The following is a 25,676-nucleotide window of genomic DNA, read 5'->3' as shown; positions in this document are numbered from 1 at the left end:
GTACTGAATACATTAATCAATAAAAGTCATTGGTCTTTAACCACAGTTAAAGCATATGTAGGACCATCCAGATGTTTTTGTCCATTGATAAACCATTGTTTTTGTCATTAACAGGCACATTGAACTGAATATCCATTTTTTTTTTTTAAGTGAGTTTATCGCTGGAATCTATATAAAATGCATCAAAACCACTATCAATTAATTACACACACTTGCTTTTTGGTAAAACACAATTTGCGTTGAGGGTTGAGAGAAAGTCATTAAAATGATTGAAAGATTGCACTTGGGTTATCTGAGTGCTGTTCATAAGTATGTTCAGTCCAAAATGATAACCGTGCCAGCTGTGCTCAAATTGTAACAATCAAAAAACACAAACAACATTTGGTACTTTGCTTTGAGTGCCAACATAGCATAACATCTCTGGTGTGCTTTCATTTTTAGAGCCGAGGGAAGGGCATTTCTTTGTAGTATTGTGATCACATGATTGATGTGAATTGCTGCAATGAGGAAATCAACCTCAAGGTTTCAGTGCAGTAATTTGAATATGTTTGGTAACATTACCACCTCAGCAAATACAACCATGGCCTAGTTCTGATTGAGAAAAATGAAGCTCTCGCTCAACTTCCTCTAACAATGAGGCCTGCACTTTTGGAAAATGAATGTTTTAGAAAATATTAATCTTCAGAGCTCATGTCATAGATTATGCAGAGTGTCTATTGGAAAAAAACTAAACAAAAAAACAACAATGATTGATTGATAAAGATGTGGATATTCCCAAAGCACCATCATTGAAATATGATCATTCTAACACTTTTTCCACAGTTGTTACCTTCACATCATTTCAGTTTCTTGTTAGGATGCTTCATAAGAAATTCATAAAGTCTAGGCTGCTGAGCCGTTTTCATTTTTTGAGGGTTCTTTAGTTCACCCAAAATATTAAACTTCTATCATTTACTCACCCTCATGTTATTCCACACATATATATGTTTTTTCCTCTGTGGAACACAACAGTCACTGAAAGACGACACAATGAAAGTGAATGGTTAGGCTAGTATTCTGCCTAACATCTCTTTTTGTGTTCCACAGAAGAAAGTCGGTCATACAGGTTTGGAAAAACATGAGCAAATGAAAACAGAATTTGCATTTTTGGGGTGAACTATCCCAAAAATAGTGAATTGCAGTTAATTGAAAAGCATCAAGGGTGTTTTTTTTTTTTTTTTGTAAACCGTATTAAGGGAGCAAGCTGATTTCTTCGAAGTCAGTGGACTGTGGCCTCGCTAGTACAGTGTTTGATCTTATCCATAGGATAAGGCTCAGTTAGCTAGCTGAAATATCCATAGGATAGTATGTAGCTTGCTCCTTCAGGTTGAACTTTAGAGAATGTTTAACTGGTCAATTAGAAAATAAAAGGCTATTTTTGATTACTAAAATATCACATTAAACTTTGTTGCTTATACTGAATCATTTCAGGTACCTTAAAGTGATAGTTCACCCAAAAATTAAAACTCTCTCATCATTTACTCACCCTCATGCATCCCAGATGCGTATGACTTTTTCATTTCCTGAACACAAACTAAGATTTTTAGAAGAACATTTCAGTTCTGTTGGTCTATGCAATGCAGGTGAATTGTGAGCAGACATTTTAAGGTCCAAAAATCACATAAAGGCAGCATAAAAGTAATCCATAATACTCCAGTGGTTTAACCCATGTCTTCTGAAGTAATGCAATCATTTGAGTGAGAAACAGATCAATATTTCTTGTTTTCTACAATAAATTCTAGCCATCATTCACTTGCACTGTAAGGACCTACAGAGCTGAAATATTCTTCTAAAAATCTGTGTGTTCTGCAGAAGACAGAAAAGTAATTCACATCTGGAAAAGCATGAGGTGAGTAAATGATGAAAGAATTAAAGGTTTTGGGTGAACTTAAAACGTCTTTGAAGAATTTAAGAACATCCCTAAGTTTTCACATTTGTTTGGATGTCCATTCATAGCATTACCAACTGCATCATTCAACAGAAGTATTGAAACAAGTGCTGAAAATATGTATCTGGTGAACAGTAAACAAAGATAATAAACCAAAATGCATGATATAAAACAAATCCATTTAAACACAGAATGAAATCTGTAATAATAAAAGAAAAGTTAATTCTGCAAGCATTCTGAATATAAAAAAACAAAACAACAATGCCCAAAACGGTTTAGTCCAACGGCCATGATTAAAAGCAAAAAACATTAATACAGTTTTTCCATTCATATCGATTGGCACAAAGTTTATAAGGTAATTTCAGTAAACTATGATTTTTTTTTTTTTTTTTTTGGAGTCTTACACATGCAGAGGGCTCTACACCTTTAATATTCAGATTTGTGAAAAATATGCACAGTGTAGCTTGTGGTCTTATAAAACTATGAGGGTTTTTTTTCAGCTTTTTTGCCACAGAGCTGAAGCACTACATGAACTCAAATATGTGCAGAAACATCAGTGTGTGCCAAGTTACGTGATCTTCTAGTGCAAAAGCATACAGTCCTAACTACGCCCTCATCTCAAAAGGGATAGGTGTTCATAAAATGTGTGGGAATGTAAACACTGCTGAAAGTCATATTGGTAGTGGCTAAAGCCTTGTTACATATTAGGCAGCACCTCCTGCCTGCTCACTAATGGCCAAGAGTGTCACAGAGCATCAAGGCCAGTCTTGGTTTTTGAATTCAACCAAAATGCTGGTGGAACACTCTGAAGACAGATGGGACAGACAGGCTGGCAGTAAATCCTTCTCTGCAGTCAGTAATGTTTTCTAAGCCAAGCTTAGAGGACAGCAAATACAAGCTTAGTTGTAACAGTGTTTAATTCAACACTACACTCTTAACAACCTGAGACTGCACCATTTATGATGGAACAAATCAACATAGCCAAAGCAATTAAACTAACCTTAAAGCGACAGTTCACCCAAAACACAAATTCTGTCATTGACTCAACTCATGTAATTCCAAAATCTTGGGAGTTCTTCAGTGTAACATAAAATAGAGATATTAAGCAGAATGATAAGTTTCAGTCACCATTCATTTTCACTGTATGGAAAAAAAGATGGAATGAAAGTGAATGGTGACTGAGGTTAACATTCTGCTAAATATCTCCATTTTATGTTCCACTGAAGAAATCCAAGGTTTTGGAATTACATGAGTTGAGTCAATAACAGAATTTAATTTAGGTTAATTATCCCTTGAAGGTAAAACACTGATGCAACATTACTGTGCCAGGGCAGGTCAGCCTCATCTTCATTACTCAATTCATCCTTCAGTTCATGACATTGGCCTTTGGGTGTGACAAAATCACTGTGATTGTGGACAAAAAAAATCTTCAAGCAAGAAAAGACAATGGAGACACTCAAGACACCCACCACAAGTATCCATACACCATAATATCCAAACACTGTCAGAAGTGCATATGTTATACGTACAAGCACAAAGAATGGCAGATATATACAACACAGTCTGTCCCCAAACAATCGAGTCAGACATGAAGCCATAGAGACAGACAGAGAGCCAGTGTCTTCACTGCTGGTCATCAACTCTTTAACTGACTGCAGGTTGGAGGGATAGTGTGGTCTAAGAAAGAGAAGAAAATCTGGTGGTCAACAGTAAGGGGGGGGGGGGGGTCAGTGAGGCAGCAGTGCTCTACAGTGACTGTGATTGGAAAGAGTGGCTCCCCGGAGTCCCGTCCAGTGAGGTCAGTTCCATATCCTGAGGAAACTGTCCCAAGAACCAGTGGCTACAGCCATGCCATCAATGGTCACCCCCAAACAGCTGACCCTGTTGTCATGCCCAGCTAGAACACCTGCAAAAAGAGCAACAAAGCAGAGCTAAATATCTTGACAATGTAGAATAAATAACATTGGCTTCAATAACATCGTACATAAGAAAGGCCGGGTTTGAGATGTGTAGAAGGCATTAATTGTTTCAATCACTTGCAGCCAGGAGGGGGACCCCTCAAACATCCAGGGCCCCAAGCATTTCTTTGGTGGTTCACAAAACCGCTGTATAAAAGGATACACAGATATTTTCTATATGTAGATCAAAGCGATGCTTGAATCTGGCATTGACGTTCTGACATGAATCATGAACGTGGCTTCATGACTGCTGTGGGAAAGCAGATAGTCACAATCTACTGGCAGATTAATATAGTGGGTGATGAGTTTTTAAGAGATTTAATGTCTATTACAATGAAAATGCCACCTTTAGTTTAAATCAGAAGTTTACATACACTTAGGTTGAAGTCATTATAACTTAATATATTTTTAACCACTCCACAGATTTAATATTAGCAAACTATAGTTTTGGCATCTACTTTGTGCATGACATGAGTAATTTTTCCAACAATTGTTTACAGACAGATTGTTTCACTTTTAATTGACTATATCACACATCCAGTAGGTCAGAAGTTTACATACACCAAGTTTTCTGTGCCTTTAAGCAGCTTGAAAAATTCCAGAAAATTATGTCAAGCCTTTAGACAATTAGTCAATTAGCTTCTGATAGGAGGTGTACTGAATTGGAAGTGTACCTGTTGATGTATTTTAAAGTCTACCTTCAAAGTCAAAGACTCTTTGCTTGACATCATGGGAAAATCAAAAGAAATGAGCCAAGACCTCAGAAAAATATTTTGGACCTCCACATGTCTGGTTCATCCTTAGGAGCAATTTCCAAATGCCTGAAGGTACCACATTCATCTATATAAACAATAGTATGCAAGTATAAACACCATGGGACCATACAGCCATAATACTGCTTGGGAAGGAGACGTTTTCTGTCTCCTAGAGATTAACTTAATGTGGTGCGAAAAGTGCAAATCAATCCCAGAACAACAGCAAATGACCTTGTGAAGATGCTGGAGGAAACAGGTAGACAAGTATATAAATCCACAGTAAAACGAGTCCTATATCGACATAACCTGAAAGGCTGCTTGGCATGGAAGAAGCCACTGCTCCAAAACTGCCATAAAAAAGCCTGACTACAGTTTGCAAGTGCGCATGGGGACAAAAATCTTTTTGGAGAAATGTCCACTGGTCTAATGAAACAAAAATGTTACTGTTTGGCCATAATGTCCATCATTATGTTTGGAGGAAAAAGGGTGCAGCTTGCGAGGCAGCATCATGTTGTGGGGGTGCTTTGCTGCAGGAGGGACTGGTGCACTTCACAAAACAGATGACATCATGAGGAAGGAAAATTATGTGGATATACTGAAGCAACATCTCAAGACATCAGCCAGGAAATTAAAGCTCAGTAGCAAATGGGTCTTCCAAATGGACAATGACCCCAAGCATACCTCCAAGGTTGTGGCAAAATGGTTCAAGGACAACAAAGTCATGGTATTGGAGTGGCCATCACAAAGTCCTGACCTCAATCTGATAGAGAATTTGTGGACAGAACTGAAAAAGCATGTGGGAGCAATGAGGCCTTCAAACCTGTCTCAGTTACACCAGTTCTGTCTGGAGGAATGGGACAAAATTACAGCAACTTATTGAGAGAAGCTTGTGGAAGGCTACCCAAAATGTTTGACCCAAGTTAAACAATTTAAAGACAATACTACCAAATACTAAGAAAGTGTATGTAAACGTCTGACCCACTGGGAATGTGATGACATAAATAAAAGCTGAAATAAATTATTCTCTCTACTATTATTCTGAAATTTCACATTCTTAAAATAAAGTAGTGATCCTAACCGACATAAGACAGGGAATATTTTCTACAATTAAATGTCAGGAATTGTGAAAAACAGAGTTTAAATGTATTTGGTTAAGGTGTATGTAAACTTCTGACATCAACTGTATGTGGGGACTAGTTCTTTCAGTTAGTCAACCTACCAATTAGACTTTGCAAAACGTTTAATGTTGCTTGAACTGGTGCTATTTTATGGCATTTCTATCTATACTGTGGAAGGCTTTGTTTGTAAATGTTAATAAAACATTATATTGTTACATATTGTTTAGTTTTCTTTACTAAGATGTAAATACAAGCATTTGGAAAGGGAAAGTCGTAAATATAGTGTAAAATTTCACCATTTTCTAAATCTGTGATTAATCACAATAAACTTTCACATTTTCACATTTTAATCGACTGACAGCACTAGTTAAAATACTTTCTATTATCCTGGCTTGATATTCAGTGACAACGTTAAGGCATTAATTTGTTTATTTCAAAGAAAAGTGTAAACACTGCGGCACTATCAAAACATTGCTCTGTATCTATGAACATCCTGTTCAGTCCAACATAGCAATACATTTTGGGGTGGTACTATCCTTACTTTATATTTTATTTTAGGTGTCTTTAACTACTACGCACTAACATTAAAATACATACAATACAATGTACTTATTGTGTAACTACATGTTGTTCGGAACAATTCTCACAAGACTCACATTTGCTGCTACTGAGTTTGAGGTACGGGTAGGTTTAGGGGTAGGGGTAGAGTTTCAATTAGGGCTAGGGTTTAGGGTAAGGGCTGGGATAGGGTTAGGAAATTTGCAAAAGGTCAACAGTGTAACTACAGATGTAATTAAATGCAGGTACATTAAAAGTATATGACATATGCACATAAGTACATTGTATCAAAGGCTTAATTACTTAGTAGATAAAGACATCTAGTATAATGTGGGTCCATATATACTATTCTGCTTGGAGATGCTAGTGGCACATAGATTACACATTTCAGTTTTAAAAAACCGGCAGGTATGGACAGTAAGGTACAGACCTGCACGCTCTCCCTTTAGCGTGTCCCATACATTGCAGTTGAAATCATCATAACCAGCGAGTAGCAGACGGCCACTCTTAGAAAAGGACACGGAGGTGATGCCACAGATGATGTTGTCATGTGAGTACATCATCAGTTCCTGGTCCGCACGAAGGTCAAACAGCCGACACGTGGCATCGTCAGATCCCGTGGTGAATGCGTTACCATTAGGGAAGAACTGAGGAAAAAGTACAACATTCGATGCATGTTTTCAAACACAACTCTGAATAAGTGTATTGAAATCGTAACACAGGATAAATACTAAGCCAGTGATAATGACTTTACTCTGTGACACTCACACAGACAGCGTTTATATCAGACACATGCCCGGTAAAAGACTGTCTGCACATTCCGTCTCGGACATCCCACAGTTTGGAGGATGCATCACAGGCACCTGACACAAAGGTCCTGGAGTCTGGGCTGAGGGATAGGCTCATCACATCTCCACTGTGCCCTGTGAACGCGGTGGTCTGCTGACCAGTCTCAATGTCCCACAGAGCACTGCAGGGAAGAAAGAGAGCTGGCTCACATTCAGTACAGAGAAAAAATATATAACTAAACAATTTAGTCACATTAAATATAAATGCTAAATTGGATAATGTTTAACCCACTTTATACAAATATTACAGTTCTGGTTCTCAAATCTGTTTGGACAAGAGGTGTTACAAGAGTGCTGATAAAAGGAGTCATACCAGTACTAGGCTGCTTTACTGTTTGCATCACTCTGCTTGTGTTTGTGACATTTTAAACCAGAATAATGAGAGAGAATTTGATTCATCCCTGTGAAATTACACAACTATGCCAAGAGATGGTGACAAATCACCATCTTTTGTGTTAAGAGTGAGAGAGAGAGACGCCTTGTCTGGCAGTGAGCGGATCTACTCAGTCAGAACATCGTCATTTTCTCTAATGCTGCCTTCATGTGCTATCGGAATTATCATACAAGTTTACTTGGAAGACACACAGAAACACCCCTCAATTCATAATTGCAATTAGGAGACAGAGTTAATTTTGATATCCGTGTTTGCCCGTTGTGAGGAGACATAGGCTATTTCTGCCAAAGACAGATATGGAAGTAGTAGTTAGAGTAGTATGGGTAGTATGGCCTACCAAACTCCACCATAAACTTTCAACATGGCGGAGGAGAGTACTGTGATGGTATCAATATAAGTGTCCCCCAAGAAATACACAAGAATGAAACTGGCCTCCTTCATGCTTTCTCTCTGACAACAAAACACTTGAACAAGACATCCAGTACCCGTTATTGGGGCTTCAGAAGTGGAAAGTAGGATCATTCTCATGGAGCAGATTACTACTACACCACAGGTGAAAAATAAAGTTAAACTCACAACATCAGCATTACTGTTTATTATTCATGTTGTGTAATGTGGGGCAATGGATTAAAACAGTCCATCAAGCTGTGATGGTCTCACCATGTGGTATCTCCAGAGCTGGTGACAATCTGGCTATCGTCAAAAAAGCGACAACATGACAAATAACCTGAAGAGAGAGAAAGAAAACAAGACTTCACCCGATTGCATCTTCCACTTACATCCAACTGGCTAACGCCAGCTGATGCTTTCCCAGAATGTATGGGCAATCACCTCACTAGCCCTGTTGTAGTCCGCATTTACCTGTGTGTCCAGGCAGTTCTCTGGTGACTCTGACGTTGCCCTCACGGGTTTTAAGGCTGTAGATGGAGCATATGTTGTCCAAGCCTCCACAGGCTACATAGTTCCCTGAGGGAGCGTAGGCACAAGTCATCACCCATGATGACCGTAAAGGAATGGCGTGAATCTGGAAAGAACCCCACATGAAAACTTTTGCTGTTACTAATTACTTTTGTTATGAAGAGCAGCTTTGGTATTCTGCTTAATGTCTCCATTTGAGTTCCTCAAGAGACAAAAAACCGAGAGCAGCGTGTTTCTGTCTAGGCGCCCATGTTAACAGATTGCACCCTTCACATTGCAAGCATGAGTCGCGAGGTGAAACGTCACAGAAGCATCCCAGATGCTGCAGTGAGTGGATCGGAGAGCCTATTTTTGCTGCACGGCTCACGCTGAAATCCGTGGCTCTGGGAGCAGCTGAAAACTAAAATAATCAGGAGATTTTAGAAAAAATACGAAAACAAAGAAAACAATATTTAAACCTAACCAACTTGTCCAACCTTCTTCGAAATTTCAGTCTTTCCCCATTCAAGTAAATGGAAGCTGTACTTTTATGTTGCTTGTTTACAAAGAAAACGCTGCCAAGCCTGCCTGAAAGTTTTCCAAAGATGACTGCTGAATGGACTGACTTGCCTTGAAAGGGACTTTGATATATTAACCAATCACGACCAAGTACACTGATAAACAAGTGCACTTGACTGCCCGCCATTGCCGTAGGAACCTAGAAAAGAGACGCAGCCAATGTGAAACCCCAAATGCAACACGTTGCTCACGCCTTGCTCACGGAGTATGTGTGAATCCTGCTTTATAGCTGTCTCTGCATATTAAGCTGGGTAAGGAGAAAGTTTTTTAACAGTGAAAGAGTAACACTCTTAAGCTTCAGATAACGCATGGCAAGTTGAAATCCTGATATTAAGCAAATATTAAATGTCCCATAGTGCGAGCCCTAAGGTTTATTTTTTATAAAGTATTAAAAGACCCATTTTAATATTCAACTTAATCTATGATATCATAATAACCAGGCATATACAGTATATAGTCACTTGTTGGGCTGGACTCACCTTGTTTGTGGTGTAGCTGTCCCAAACGATGAGTTTGCCATCTTGTGAGGCACTAACTAGTAACCTTAATATTTGAAAACAGAAAAAGGTTAAAGAGCAAAGCAGTGTTCATTATACAAAACAACAGTTTTTTAAACAGATTAGGGCTGGGTGATATATTGGATATTCACAATGTTATCACAATGTTTTTTCTGGCGATATAAAATTAAGCATTATTGTGAATATTGCGATGATTGTAGTGCACTTTGTTTTTGTTTTTTTACTGTTGTCCATGATCCATGTCCAGATGAATGATTTATCAGACTGAATCAACATGCATATTTGTGAGTAAGAGTGAATTATTTAACATGTTGATACGCACCCCTTTTTGAGCAAAAACCATGAAAATGCCATACCTGAACTTAAATGGTTGTATTTACTGGACCCTTTGGAGTATGGACACAGTTGTAGTATCTTTTGAAAGAAGACACTTTGGGCAGAATTAATATATGTTGTAATTTTTTTTAAGTTAGAGAAGCTGAAGTTTATAGTAATGGAAATATTTTGTGCTGAACATGTTTTATAACATGTTATATATAGTTTGCCATGTTATAACAGGGCAAACAATAATAAAAGTACCAAGACAACCCAGAAATACAATGTTCTCAAAGCCACAAGTCTAAAGAAGTTATGTTTCAAATTTGAAGATGATCTAACAATAAATGAGGTTCCTGCAAGCTTTTTTCTCTGTAAAATTGCTGGAAGCATACAGAGTAAAATTAAGGCTCCGCCTTTCAAGACAACACAAAATCTGACTGCACTGCTCTGCTATTATGATTAAAACTTTTTTAAAAATAGACTTTGGAGACAGGGTCGTTTTGTTTATGAGACTCTAATATATAAGATAATATACAGTTTTACAACATGAATGCTGCTCAGATTGCATAGTTTGTTGAAGAACGATGACAAAGGGTAATTCTTTCAGGCGAGATCGCATGTAAACATGAATCAATATTTCTCAGATTGATCACTTTTATGGACAAAAAGTGCTATTGGAGGTTTTTCAATGAACGCTTGTCATGGACAATTGACCAAAGTGTGGCGAACTGGATTCATCTGGCGATCACATTTATATTTACATTTATGCATTTGGCAGACGCTTTTATCCAAAGCGACTTACAGAGCACTTATTACAGGGACAATCCCCCTGGAGCAACCTGGAGTTAAGTGCCTTGCTCAAGGACACAATGGTGGTGGCTGTGGGGCTCGAACCAGTGTCCTTCTGATTATCAAATTACAAGTTATGTGCTTAGACCACTACACCACCACCACTCCACGTTCGAAAACGATCACGTTTTCATAACAAAAGTATGAAGTCCCGTTTTGATATTGCGTGTTTTCATTTGTACTCCTGGCACAAATAACTAAATTGCTGTTTCTGGAGCATTGCTATCGTGAAACAGAGATCGAATATCAATGTTGAACCCTTAGACCTTTGAAAAGATGTATAATTTGTTAACATTAATTACATTTATAGATGGTAAATTATATATTAAATATAAGCAGAGTGACTTCACTACCGCGGATTACGTATCAACAGGTTAAAGAGGCGATGCTATAGTGTAATTTTTTTTAATTTCAGTAAATTTAGTGGAATGAGTGAAAATGACAAAGAGAAAGAAGTGTTTTTTTTGGTATTATTTGGTGGTACATGTTTTTTTTGGTGATGTCACATTCAGTTTAGACTGCAAGCTAACAAAACATTTGATTAGCATGGTCTGAAGATGATCTGAGCAAACATTTAGTAAAAATGACAAATGTGGTATAGTTAAACTTGGCTTGACCCAAGGAATCTATCAAGACCAGTTTCATCAAATTGGTATCATTCGACACAGTATGCCCCACAGAATCGAAAGAGTCAGAAATTAAAAGCAAAAATAGCTGTTTTTTATATCTCATGAACTGTAGGGGGCACTGTGCCTAAATGCTACAAGTCACCTCAGTGGATGATGGGTATGACACATAACAAGTTTCGTCACAATCCGAAAAAGTATTGTGGAGATACAGCCTCAAATTCAATTTGATGCGTTCTTCGTTGAATTTGTTGAAGCGCCATTCAAAAACTGATTTGGTCTATCAAAATTATTTTAATAACTTTTTGTCCTGATTGTCTCCACATGACGCACAGCCATTTTCGGGCAAATCAGACATATGACCTAGGACGAGTTCGAAAAAGTAGCTTATTCTGAAAATTCAAAATGGAGGAAAATCTTGCAGGGTGGAAATTGAAACCATGGTATGATTTCTTTTTGTAAATTTGGCATGAGCTCAGAAATCAGGGGAAAACAGTTTTTGAAATTTTTGAGATTTTAATTCAAAAGTTATTAGCATAAACATGAGTGAAATTTGAACTGTTGGTGGCTCTATAATGTTTGAGATAAAGATTCCAAATTTGCTATGGTTTCAATTCAGACAGTCCTTTACCTGTGTGCAAAATGTCATAACTTTCCCACAAACGGTTCTATGGGCTGCATATACAGAAGAACAAATAATAAAAAGAACACTAACAAACACAATAGGTGCCTACGCACCTCTGGTGCTTGGCCCCTAAATATAGCCACAAGCGACTATTGAAGTCGCTTTTTAATAGTCTATTTCAAGTTGACTATTGACACCTTCGCTGCTTGGCCCTCTAAAAATCTGTACAATTACAATACGGTTCCAGCACCTTCGCTGCTTGGAATATTTTATACTAACTAACTATTCTTTCCTGTGTCCCCAGATAATATCTACATAAACCTATTTCCAGCATACAACCAACCTGCATGGCACCTACCAAACTCAATTCCTTACAAAAAGACTTCAAGAAGACTTGGAACTAAACAAATCTTGTCTACCTGCTCCCTTCAAACACTTTACTCAGGAAAACAGCTTACAAAAATACATGCTGATCTCAAAAGAGACAATTAACTACATAAAGAAAACATGCTGTCCTGTAAGACTGAAATACAGGTCTGATCCAATATATATATATATATATATATATAACTGTAAAAAAATATATGTTGCTATTATAATATGTATGATCATTGAACTCTGTCCCTGTACAATTCATACAACACAATTTCATAGAATACGTTGACTCATGTGAAACACTTATATTTAAATAGCAGTCTGCCATTTGCATGTCATGGTCTATTTCAATAAATATGACGAAAATATCATTTATAGTTAAAACGTTGTACCTCTTCAAGTATCTTTTTTTATATATATGGGACCCTCTAACTTATACAATTTTACATTTCTATTACTGTTGTGTTTAACCTCTAATGTGCAATGTTGTTTATAGCTCTGAAGCAAGTACCAAGAAAACATTTTGTTAACTACATTAACTGTTCAAGTTTTATATTTTTGTACATGAATACTGCACATAGAACTATTTGTTTGGGTGAATATCATGCCAAACACATCCCTTTCATACCCATTATATTGTATATATCGTCAGCATTTTGGACTACTGTTAATTACAAACTAGACGTGTAAACAGATAGTTGGATATAACATGTAAGAAATTCTATGTGGTTTAGTTTAAAATTAATCCTGGTTGGTTCTGTTTTATAATACTTTTTGAATGATTTATATGTGGCACCCTCTGGTGGACAAACAGTACTACCTTTAAAGCCTATAAAGGATTTAGATACAGTTGAGAAATTAGGAATTTGTTACAGCCATGCCAAATTGATGAAATTTTGCATGTTACCTTTTGTGCATGTATACAAAGTTTTGATAACTTTAAAATATGTGCTCACTAAATGTGTCAATTAGTCATAATAGGCCATGCCCAAAAACCTATCGGCTAAATTCTTCTGAACGATTTACCGTATCAAAATTCTTTTGATAACATTTTGTCCGAAATGTCTGTAGATAATGTATACAAAGTTTCGAGCGAATAAGGCAAACAGTCTAGGATGTTTTTGAAAAACAGCGGAGGTCCAGACAGCAAGATGCTTGTGTATTACAGGGCTCAGGCGAGGAGACTGTCATGCTGCTGTTAAAATAATTTGGTGGGCATGACTGTGTAGAAAGCTCAATCTAGCTTTATAATTGTTATTTTACATACATAATCTGTATCTAAATGCTATAACCTACATGAAATGTTTTAGTGTTGACTAAGCAACTGATTCAGTTGATAGATTGAATTTGTTCTTGTGTAGGAAATAACGATGTCTTAGCAGTCACACAATAAACTGTACTGTACAAAAAGAACTACATGCAATAAAAATAAACAATTTATTTGGACATACACTATAAACATTTTACACAAAAGTTCAATGTTCTCTGTGAAGCAACTATTAAACAATATGTATTATTAAAAGCACTGTACAAATAAATGTAATTGATAATTAATTAATGTCCATGCACAAAGACATGCACATTCTGCAAAGACACTCAAAAGAAAGTGAATTGCATGCAGGAAAAATGCGGGAAAGAGGAAAATCATAATGCAATTAATTTGAAACATAATAAAACATCTCACTACTATACATGTATCATCTAATAATTATGGTCTTCACCAGTAGAGTTTATCCATTTAGCATCACAGCATGAAAACAGTTGAAAACATTGTCACAACTCAGGAAAAACACAGTTCTTTTTTATACTCAGTAATAATGCCATTTCAAAACACATGAAACATTCACAAAAGGCAAACACCGAATAGAAAATCTCAATTTCTAATGAACTTTCAGCACGTGCACAAACAATAATAATGTTCAATAATAATGTTATATGTTTATGAAATTCATTGTGCTCCATTTCTGGTCATCTATCGTAGCCAGACCGTAACAGTGGATAATATAAGTAACCCCCACTGTTGATTTATTGCCAATAAAGTGAAAAGAGCACACAAACAAATTATTCCAAGCTTTTTTCAAACAGATGTTTCTAAGTCAATCATTCTGTAGGCAGCCGATGAGTCAGTATCTGGAACTGGAGCGCTGTGCTTTGAGAGTGGTTTCTTAAAATAACATTACTGTTTTAGACTAAACTTTAGTTTCGCTTGATTAATAGGATAATCATTAACTGCACATGATCCAGTAAATTTATAAGACATCTTACAACAAGCAAGGATCTATCTGCTTGACACGCAAGCAAGCAGTGACCAGCTACAAATCGCACTTCTGCTAGTCATCCAGAAATTCCGCCCACCTTGCAAAATATAGTGGATTCACTGAGAATATTGTGGATTTGGAGAGAAAATGAAAGACAGGTACACTGATAATCAACGAGCCGTGTGTTCTCCATAGAATTGCTGATCATCAAGTTGCTCAACAAGTGACACGTGAACACAAACCTGACAAACTCACCAGGACTGTGACAAAATGATGGAGATTTTCGGTTAACATAACCTCTGGACCCAACAATATCTGTAACGAGCTGCAATACATCAATAATTACATTACTGTGTTACTGCAGGATTAAGGTGTTGCTTAAAATAGTGCAATCAAAAACAAGACATTTCTTGTTGTGTGGCTCCCTCTGGTGAACAAACAATAAAACATCTTGTCTTTCACCACATTTCTAATTATTTAAAAATGCAGTAAAAATAGCTTTTATTGCTCTAGCCAAATTGCTGTAATTTTGCAAGTGACCTCAGAAATGTCCCTTTTCCATGTTTTGTTTTGCTTGAAGTTTGAAAATGTCATGTTATCATTTGAACCAACAAAGATGCATATTTAATTTTAAACTTGCCGCTCAAACGGCTGAAATGTTATGAGTTTAGTTGCAGCGCCCCCTAGGAGCGGAATTGTATGAAACTTTGCTGACAAATTCTATATGTCCTCTTGACTAGGTGCACCAAGTCTGGTTACATTTGGAGTTTGCGATGAGTAGATACTGATCAATTACTCAAATCACATTAAACCGAAGGAACTGTATCAATATCTTCTGAACAATTTGACGTATACAAATTCTTTTGATATCTTTTTGTACGAAGGGTCTGTAGTTGTATACCAAATTGCATGCAGATTGGACTAATGGTCTAGAAGTTCGAAAAGAAGGTTTTTTAAAAAAAATCCAAATTGCAGAAATAATTATAGATGGAAATGAAATCTGATATTTTCATTTTGTAGGGCTTGACTCAAGGAATCAGAGGAAAAAAATTTATTCTAGCCCTTACGGTTGCAGAGATATGAACCAAAACAAAAATTGTTTATAATATATAATAAAGGTCAGACACGTGTGCGTTTGTGTGCCTGAGTAGTGAGGGGGATTTGGGATCATCCTGCCAAGTTTGGTGTCTCCATGATTTAGGGTCTCTGACGCCCAGACACTTTATGGGCAGAAAAAAAACAAGAAAAAGAAGAATATAGCTGCAAGCAGTGATGATGAGCCCCAAGCACTATGGCGCCATCGCCACCTGGTGGCTCTAGAAAAACAGAAAATGGTGGGTGCATGCATGAGAGGGTAAATATAAGAGAACTATTTCAAAGTCACAGAAAGTGTTACACTTCCTGTTCTCAGTTGGTGGCACTAGGACTGTGGCACACAATAGCCATATCAATGTGATTAGCTGACATGACCAAACATACTGCTCAAGTTTGATTTATATCTGTCAATGCACACTGAAGATATGAGACACCATTTCCCTTTTTTCACCATAAATGTATTGCCTCACCATGGCTACACCGTTCGATATATCAAAAATCTGTTCTGCAATGTCTTGGCATAATGTTGTCTAAATGTGGTGACAGTCTCATGAATCACACTGGAGGAGTATTTAACAGTTCAGAGACTGCAATATTAAAAAAATCCAAAATCTTTCCTGTTGGGCAGACCTAATGACCATTATAATGAAAGTTGTCCGGCTTGACATACGTACCAATTTTTGTGACTGTAGGTGAAAATTAGTGTGCTACAGAGGCCATCTTAGGGTGTTTTCACTCTTGGTCCTTTTCAGGGGTCTGAGCTTAGTTCAGGGGATTTTTGGCCCATATGTGAACACACCAAACGATCACCTCCCAAGGTGGTCTCAGCTCGGTTCGCTTACACCACAAGTGAGAACTGTCTGACTTGACCGCTCTTATGTCACTCCTCCCCTGACTGCACAAGCCTGCTCTCTTTTTAATGCTTTATTATAACAGTTCACATAACAGAAGTTTCTATCAGAGGGAAAAAAAGAAACAAGCAAAGAAAGAGAAAAACAAAAACATATAAATAACTATGTACAAAGGGGTATTAAAATATTCAACAGCCAGGGATGCAAGGGTGTCTAAGATAGGTAAAAGTTCAAGGCTCTACAGCAGTCCAGAGTCTTTGTTGCCTTGGTGTTCCTTACACCCTCCAACGTATCAAGATACTGATAGAGCGCAAACTAAAATTTCCAAAATGTGGAATCTTCTTTGACCTACTACATTTATGGATCTAGTATTTACTTAACATTACAAATAGGATAAGGACATGATAGATTTTCATTTCCAAAGGTTTATCAGACAAAAAAATTAAACATTCTTAACTTACAAAGTAATCTCAATCCCAGTGATCTCCTGCACCAACCTGCTATCATCTACTTTCAAGGCGTGGCATTTGACATCATAAACAAGCCTAACATGAGGGTCCAGTGATGAAAATGGTCTCTAAAAAACTTTTCAACTCAAAACCCAACTGATCCTCTATTTTTGTTATCATGTAATCATAAATGTCTAATTTCAATAAAATGTTGATACCAATTCATTTTTATGCTATCAAAATCGGTCTCCCCCATTCTGTGGACTCTTCTGAGTATTTTAAGCCCACCCACACCTTGATCTGTGATTCACAGCCAGAGCTCTCATTCAACACAGATCAGACACACAGTGGTATTACCACATGCACATTGTCTATTTACCTAGATCAGTCCGGCCAATAGATCTCTAGTAATGGTTTGACTCACAGGTCATGTAGGCAATAGTTTGAAGTTTCCTTAATTACATGGGCTGGCCTTTCTCAGTTTCTTTTGAGTGATCCAGAGGAATTACCTTGTATAATTTATGGCAGAAAAATATAATATTGTGATGAGGAGGAAGGCGTGGCCGGGCCGTGAATGTTCACAGCCGGCACTGAATCAGCTGATTAGTGGGAGAGCGAGATAAAGGGGAGCCTGAGAAGCCTGTTCGAGAGAGAGGCACACGTGGCCACATTGCATGTGTGTCTGTGTTTGTTTTATGTTGTTTTAAGTTTGAGTTTTGACATTAAACTTACATTTACGGTTCAGTCGGTTCCTTGCCCATTCTTTTACTGTTACAAATATGTTTGTTGAAAATTCATATCTCTGTATTTTTAGGCTGAATGGTGACGCATGATATATATCCATATATCGGTTCGTGAGGCAATCGCCCTCGGATCTGCACCAAAACAATCGGTCTGAGACCTCCTGAACGAGGTGGTCTCGGATCGATTGCAAACAAACTCTGGAGCAGTTCGCTTCACTGCTTGGCCCCCTAATAAAAAGAACACTAACAAACACAATAGGAGCCTATGCACCTTCTGTGCTTGGCCCCTAATAATGCAATTTATATAATAAAATGTAATTGTGAACGTGTTCACAAAAAATGTTTTAATACAAATGTAGGAAAATCTGTATTGTTGTATTGGTTCATCTAAAATGAAAATGATTAAACATCACTCTTGTGTTAATTTAGTGAAAATATGTGAAAAACATTCATTATATTTATATTTTTAATTCATGCATTTATTAATTTTGTATCTACTTGCTACAATGGCCATTTGGTTAAAATCAAATGACACTTTTAATGTTATTTTGGGGCAAATCCATAATTATCGAGATACACAGTTGAAGTAAGAAGTTTACATACACTTAGGCTGAAGTCATTAAAACTCATTTTTTTAACCACTCCACAGATTTAATATTAGCAAACTATAGTTTTGGCAAGTCGTTTAGGACATCTACTTTGTGCATGACATGAGTCATTTTTCCAACAATTGTTTACACACAGATTGTTTCACTTTTAATAAACTATATCACAATTCCAGTGGGTCAGAAATGTATTATTTATTATTTATTCATACACAAGTAAACTGTACCTTTAAGCAGCTTGGAAAATTCTGTTAAACCTTTAGACAATTAGCTTCTGATAGGATGTATTTTAAGGCCTACCTTCAAACTCAGTGCCTCTTTGCTTGACATCATGGGAAAATTAAAGAAAATCAGCCAAGACCTCAGCAATTTCCAAACGCATAAAAAGGTACCATGTTCATCTGTACAAACAATAGTATGCTAGTATAAACACCATGGGACCACGCAGCCATCATACCGCTCAGGAAGGAGACGCATTCTGTCTCCTAGAGATGAACGTAGATTGGTGCTTAAAGTGCAAATGAATCCCAGAACAACAGCAAAGGACCTTGTGAAGATGCTGGAGGAAACTTGTAGACATGTATCAATATCTACAGTAAAACAAGTCCTATATCAAAATAACCTGCTCAGCAAGGAAGACGCCACTGCTCCAAAACCACCATAAAAAAAGCCAGTCTGAAACAAATATTTTTGGCCATAATAACCATAGTTAAGTTTGGAGGAAAAAGAGTGAGACTTGCAAGCTGAAGAACACCATCCCAACAGTGAAGCACGGGGGTGGCAGCATCATGTTGTGGGGGTGCTTTGATGCAGGAGGGACTGGTGCACTTCACAAAATAGATGACATCATGAGGACAAAAATTTATGTGGATATATTGAAGCAACATCTCAAGATATAATTTGTGGACAGAACTGAAAAAGTGTGTAGGACCAAGGAGGCCTACAAACCTGACGCAGTAACACCAGTTCTGTCTGGAGGAATGGGACAAAATTCCAGCAACTTATTGTTGTGGAAGGCTACCCAAAATGTTTTACCCAATGTAGCAATGCTACTAAATACTAATTAATTGCATGTAAACTTCTGACCCACTGGGAATGTGATGAAATAAATAAAAGCTGAAATAAATCTTTCTCTCTATTTTTATTCTGACATTTCACATTCTTAAAATTAAGTAGTGAATCCTAACTGACATAAGACAGGGAATATTTTCTACAATTAAATGTCAGGAATTGTGAAAAACAGAGTTTAAATGTATTTGGTTAAGGTGTATGTAAACTTATGAATTCAAATGTAGAATGTCATCAATAAGATTCAAACTATCTACATATAATTTTTGTAGCCATATCGCCAAGCCCTATAACAGATTAAATAAGTTTGAAAGAGGGTGAGTGTGGATAACGGTTGTGACTGTACAGCGTATGTTCAGCATGTACTGTAGCATTTAAATCCTTCATTTAAATCACAATTTACACAAACACACTGTACACCTGCTACATCAAACAATTATGTCTCCTCCCACAAGCCCTAAAAGGGATGCACAGATGGAGAAAGAGTGAATGATAGAGGGAGGAAAAGAGACACTGGAGCCGGAGGTAGCCTGCATAATCCCAGCACACCCCTGAGTTGTGAAAGGCCTGCTGTATTATTCATTGAGTGTACACTGACAGAGCTGCAGGGTTCCTCTGAGAGGGCCCATCCTCCAGCCCCCTCCTGCTCCCTCTCATTCTCAAAAAACTGACCTGGAATCTGTGGCCCAGTGCATGGCATAGATTTTGGCTAAATGGCCTCGGAGGGTCCGCCTCGTTCTCATCTGGATCCTTCCCACTGAATCCAGACCAGCTGTAATCTAAGCACACAGAAGTCTTATCTTACCCAATGACATTATAAAGCAAGCAGGAGACATTTCATGCTGTTGATCACTCAAGTGTGGAATGGGTTGTATTAGTTGATTGGACAGTACAGGAATTAAACCGATCAAACTGCTTAAAAGTGACAAGAGCAAAAAGAGAAAAAAACAACAACTCCCAAACACCCAATTATAAAATCATAGAAGTCACAAATTCACCAGGACGTGGGTTGATGTTTAAATTTTGATGGAGGCCTTGGCATGTAAGAGGGTATTTAATATTTCAGTGCAATAAAGAGCATGTTCAGCATGTATGTCAGTGGCCGATTTGCATGTCTGTGCAGAGATCGGAGGACAGGAGAGTGGGAACCTCCATAGACACTCCTCATCATAAGCTTGGTTAGACCAGCGCTGCTCTTGTGGGGAGGGAGACACAGCAGGGGTGGATGCAGAGCGGCTTACCTGGGACAGGCTGGAGTCACTGCATGCTTTCCGGGCATCCTGCAATGGGAACAGCAGCATGTCAAAGTGCAGTAATTCTATTGAATACAGCCAAGGAAAATGCAGCATTTGAGTGCATGTAGCTGAATGAGAACATCTATTTCCTGGCAGTCAGTTTTGAATAAAAGATTTTACAGTTGAAACCTGAATGAGGTTTGTGTGAACGTTTTTCCATGACTGATGTGGATGCAGATATCTAAAGATTTTATATAATCCAGATATGTACATAATTTTAATGATGGTAAATGAGACGCACACAAAATTACTTAAATTATTGGAACACTCATTTTGTATTTTTTTGTAGACAATATTTACTCAATTGCAAGAAGAAAAAAAAAACTGAAAACAGAAACGCTGGGTATCGATACAGATTTACTGATTTAATTTGATTCCAAATCACAAGCTCTTAATTTGATTACGATTCCATTCCTATTCATTTGGGTAAATTTCAATTATAATGTCGCATTTTTATTACATGAAAGAAATAGAGCGCAACAGTGCTCGTTCACTTTTTCAGCCATCTCTGTTCCAGATATAGTGTTCCCATTAATCTTTCCCCATATACTTTTTATATAATCTTTCATAAGAGTTGTAAGCCATGAACCAAACACACCAGCTCTGAGGTGAACAACAACATCACAAACTTTGTTTTGAGCCAAAAACAATTTGAAAATCGGACAATGGTACAAGACTGTGCACAGATTCAATTATATAATTGAATAAGAAAAGGATGGGAATATATAAAACTATTGATTTTAGGTAGTTGTTTATAAGTATAGAAACAATATATGTTATGTTTATTGCAAAATATTCTTATATGTACAAATAGATACGTTGTTTAAGAGTGAAGAGACACCAAATCGATTACATCATTCACAATGTGTCACGGGAGCGTGCAGTCGCTCCATGGCACGTTTCGTGAGCTGGTTGGCTGCGGTTCTCAGATGGGTGGATCTTACTCTGCTGTACCATGGGTAATGACATTGTTTACCATGAATTCCGTTATCAAACAAGATTGTTAAACAATGAAGTTGAAATGGATGGCTTTAATGGAAGCTTATACCATTGATGAACAACCTGGGAGCTCATGGTAGGTCTGTCTTTAAAGGTTTAATAGTTATAGTTGAAAATCAATTTGTCTATGGAAAAATGTATGGGATTTTTACTTCAGGAAACAGACTGTTGTGCTCTATTCCCTCTAAGCAAATATTGTTAATTATAGAGGACATCTTCTAACTTAGAACATTAAAAATAATTTAATAAAAAAAATAAATAAATACAACAGGGCCCAAGATATGCTGTTCAGGGCCCAAGGTATGCAGTTCAATTGCTATTTATTTAACAGATCTAAAGAATCAACACCACCAAAACCAAAGTCATCTTTAAAGTAAAAGACCAACTTTGGGATGTTAATAATCAATATTGGGATTGTTCAAATGAAGATTGCAATTTATAGGAATATGAATATCTTCACCCAGCCTTAGTTTTATCCATTTCTGCTAGTAGATTTTGGAACAGGCACAAGAGGCAAATGGGTGCAGTTATTGATACGAAACCGTAATATCGGTCTTTCATTACCGCTTTCTTAAAGCGCATACACCAATCTGAATGTAGCAAACTATGTGATTAGAATTATTTTGGTGATGAAGTGTGATTATGTCAAGTTCATGTCCTAGGATAGCTGATCTAAATAGAGGAGCAGTGAGTTCCTTTGATATGATTGGTGGAGCAGAAAAAGGGTATGGGATCTTACTCTGATCTGATTGCGCAGCTGCTCTGCCTCCTGCCGCAACTGCTCCAGCTCACTCATGATCCTCCAAGCGTTTCACACCCTTCTCAAATTTGATAATACTGATGAAGTCCTGCAGAACACACAAGCATAAATACAGTCATCAATACAGGTAGAACAACAGAGTACGTGTGATGATTGTAATAATTTAAGGCACCCATTCAAATAACAAATCATGATACATAAAACTATCAATTTAAGGTTTTGTCAGAGGTCTTATCGACATGACAGGCCCTTTGGATACAGTTTATGGGGAACAGAGAAAGTGTTATAAGTGTATGCATCAGCATCAATGTTTTCACTATGCTGAATGGAACCAAGGATCATCCAAACACTTCAGCTATAGCACTGCCAACTGAGGAGATGGACACGCTGGGCTCTTTTGTTTAATGAGGGGCAGCACTGCTTGGCACTGCCTAAAAGTTGACTTCCCTAAAAACAGCCATCACAACTTCGAAAAGTTCAAATGATCAAAGTTGTGAGATGTTATATGCTGTATTACACAACAACGCACATGTGCAGATCTAAGTTACTCAATTCATTTACATGTTCAATAACCTTCAGTCATATTGCAGCTTGCCAGCAAATATTGTGTGATCTCAAAAACTTTACTAAAGGTTGGACAATGACTTGACACTGACACATTAAAGCTTTGACACAAAATGGGAATACCGCTAAAGATAGCTCAGGACTACCCTGACTTTTGTAAAGCATATTTGAAATTTGTACATTTCAGCATATTTTTATTTTTAGGAAACCACAGTAGCATGACCACAAGCAATGTTGGTAAAAACAGGAAGACTGTTGGTCCCAACCCTACCAAGCCAAATTACAGGAAAAGTAAGCAGTTACCACTGCGCATTTTGTACATTATTTGAAAGCATAACAACAACAACACACAAAAGTAATTTCGGTAAACTCAGGTTACTTAAATAATAGAGCGTCTTGTGAAAAATATACGTAAAATCTGCTAGTCCGAACATATGAAATACATTTCTAATCCAATATTTAATCTGTATATCCGGGATTTTATAATCTGATAAAAAAAAACTCCTTAATCCCGATGTGCTAATCTCTAATTTAACCTATAACTCTAACAGCCAGTTAAATCTGCCGCGATAAATAAAGAGGAAATTCACTAGAAAATAAAAATCCCCACACTGACTGGAATAGTTTGACTGTTAATGGTTACATTTAGCCGGCGATAGTTTAAATACGACAAATATGCCGTTAATGCTGATGTTAACGTTACAGTCCATGTTATTAGACTGTTATTAAACTGACAACAGGTTCAATACCACATGTTGCACAACACATAAACCACTATATAACCCACTATTAACGCGATAAAGGATAGAAAAGTACCTCTACAAGCAGATTTGTCATCTGTCATGCTAATTAGCGAGTTGTATGAAGATAGTTTTGGTTAGCAGAGTGGCTAGCGAGCTGTGAATGTATCATCACAAACACTGGCACACATTACCTGCTGTAACAACACAACAATATCCTTCTGCAGCCTGGACGGGTGCCTCAATATGCAGACTAAAAATGTCAAAATATTATTTCGCTCATTTCGTCTTATTTTAATCCAAAACAGGGCCTCGGGCGCTAAATTGACAAGATTCAATCCATTCACAGTGCGATTACCACACCCATACTGATATTGAGAGCATAGCAACAATTGGGGGGGGGGAATTGTGTTTTTAAAAGGAAGATATTGAGTGTAGCTGTTAGGAAATTAGTACAGTGCGTCTCTTTATGACTGTTTTTGTATATTATAACGGCGCATTGGCATCTTTAAAGCGTTTGATATAACTAAGCAAAAACCCGACGTCCTACCCGCGCTGGAAATGGTTCTGGCTATCAGCTTCCTCAATTATCAAAATGACTGAAGTAGTTTGATACATTTGGATACAGTCTCACATGCCTGTGGAAAGTATACACGAGAATTGCACGTTCTACCATTTTAAAAGGACGAATATAGTATAAAAAACACTAATATGTTACAAATTGGTACTTTCCATAATTGTGGAAATGTTTTTATCTTTGTAATGCAACCTGGGCAGGTGGTCCCATGATGTTAGTTGGGTAACAAAGTTTCATTATTTGATTTTGAGGTGGTGAACCCTGTCACAACATAAACTCACTTTTTCCCACCTGTTTCAAGCCACATCCCCTGTACAATGAGCGGCTGCCAGCTTGCCACTTCTTACTTTCAATTTCAGTGGCAACTGGTTAAAAAAGTGTTTAAAAATATTAGTCAAATATTATGAAAGATCATATGGGCAATATACTGTTAATCTGCATGGAAATTAAATAGTTAGGCCTATGTCAATAATTTAAGATGCAATTATTACATTTGCTACTGAGAGTTATTCTGCATTTGTTAATTATTATGACCTTTTATATGGGTAATATACAAGTAATGCATCAGAATTACACAGTTATACCAATAATTTAAGCATCTGTGGCATCCAATGGGTTAAGAAACACCACCATCATCCTTCATCTCACACTTGCTGATCTATAAACCATATCCAGAGTATTCAGATAAAGAACAATGTAATGAAGTAGCAAAACCACTATAAAATTACTTACAGTCTTACCTAGTGTGTTAAGTCCAGCTAGCTTTGAGAAAGAAGCTGGTTAGTGGAATCCCACAAGCTCCCTCAGTAGTGTGTGTGCCTGTGATGATCAGAGTGCTGTCACTATAGGATAGCAAGTGGGGACTTTAGATAATGACCAGCACATCTACACTGAGAGCTGCTCATAGTGGTGACAAGGTGGGGCTGGATGGAGGAGGTTGTTAAGTGAAAGTAGGAATATGAGGTCTTAAAGAGACAGTAGTTGTGGAAACGTCTGTTCATTCTGTCAGTGTCACAACTGAGTAAATGTCAAAATAAATAAGGATTGTTCTGTGCATTGAATTAGTTACTGTTTGTGTAGATTGTCAGCTCTAAAAATGCAAGAAGGATTCCAGAATGTAAGATCAGTACATAATGAAAGGCTCTCAATAATTTACTAAAAAGGAAAGCTTTTCTATGTAGTGCATTACCAACACATTCATTCGAATGCTTCAATGAACTGCTTGCCTGTAATTACGTTCATATTCGCAGACATGCCTCCTAGCTTGTTTAATTAAGCTTGATTTAACAGCACAGTTCCACCGGATAAACATCGCCTTCACATTAAT

General features: G+C 37.3%; 1 protein-coding gene across 2 annotated transcripts; it reads right to left on the bottom strand.

The window, feature by feature from the left end:
* Positions 1-3,099: 3,099 nt before the first annotated feature.
* Positions 3,100-25,184, bottom strand: gnb4a (guanine nucleotide binding protein (G protein), beta polypeptide 4a). Of its 2 annotated transcripts, none has more exons than XM_052133648.1 (10): positions 25,090-25,184; positions 22,448-22,556; positions 20,656-20,694; positions 20,087-20,193; positions 9,514-9,577; positions 8,420-8,582; positions 8,219-8,285; positions 7,085-7,286; positions 6,747-6,963; positions 3,100-3,833 (listed from the first exon to the last, which is right to left on the bottom strand). In XM_052133648.1, exons 2-10 carry the CDS (start codon positions 22,502-22,504, stop codon positions 3,727-3,729), a joined length of 1,023 nt encoding a protein of 340 aa, XP_051989608.1. In that variant the 5' UTR covers positions 22,505-22,556; positions 25,090-25,184; the 3' UTR covers positions 3,100-3,726. The 2 variants fall into 2 exon arrangements, with proteins under 2 accessions (XP_051989608.1, XP_051989607.1); XM_052133647.1 differs by lacking the exon at positions 25,090-25,184 and adding an exon at positions 23,967-24,143 and having other exon boundaries at positions 3,101-3,833.
* Positions 25,185-25,676: the final 492 nt, after the last annotated feature.

Source organism: Xyrauchen texanus, chromosome 9 (genome assembly GCF_025860055.1).
Source record: "Xyrauchen texanus isolate HMW12.3.18 chromosome 9, RBS_HiC_50CHRs, whole genome shotgun sequence".
NCBI classification, from domain to species: Eukaryota; Metazoa; Chordata; class Actinopteri; order Cypriniformes; family Catostomidae; genus Xyrauchen; species Xyrauchen texanus.
Note: the sequence above shows the minus strand (reverse complement) of the source record. Positions and strands in the feature narration are given on the sequence as shown.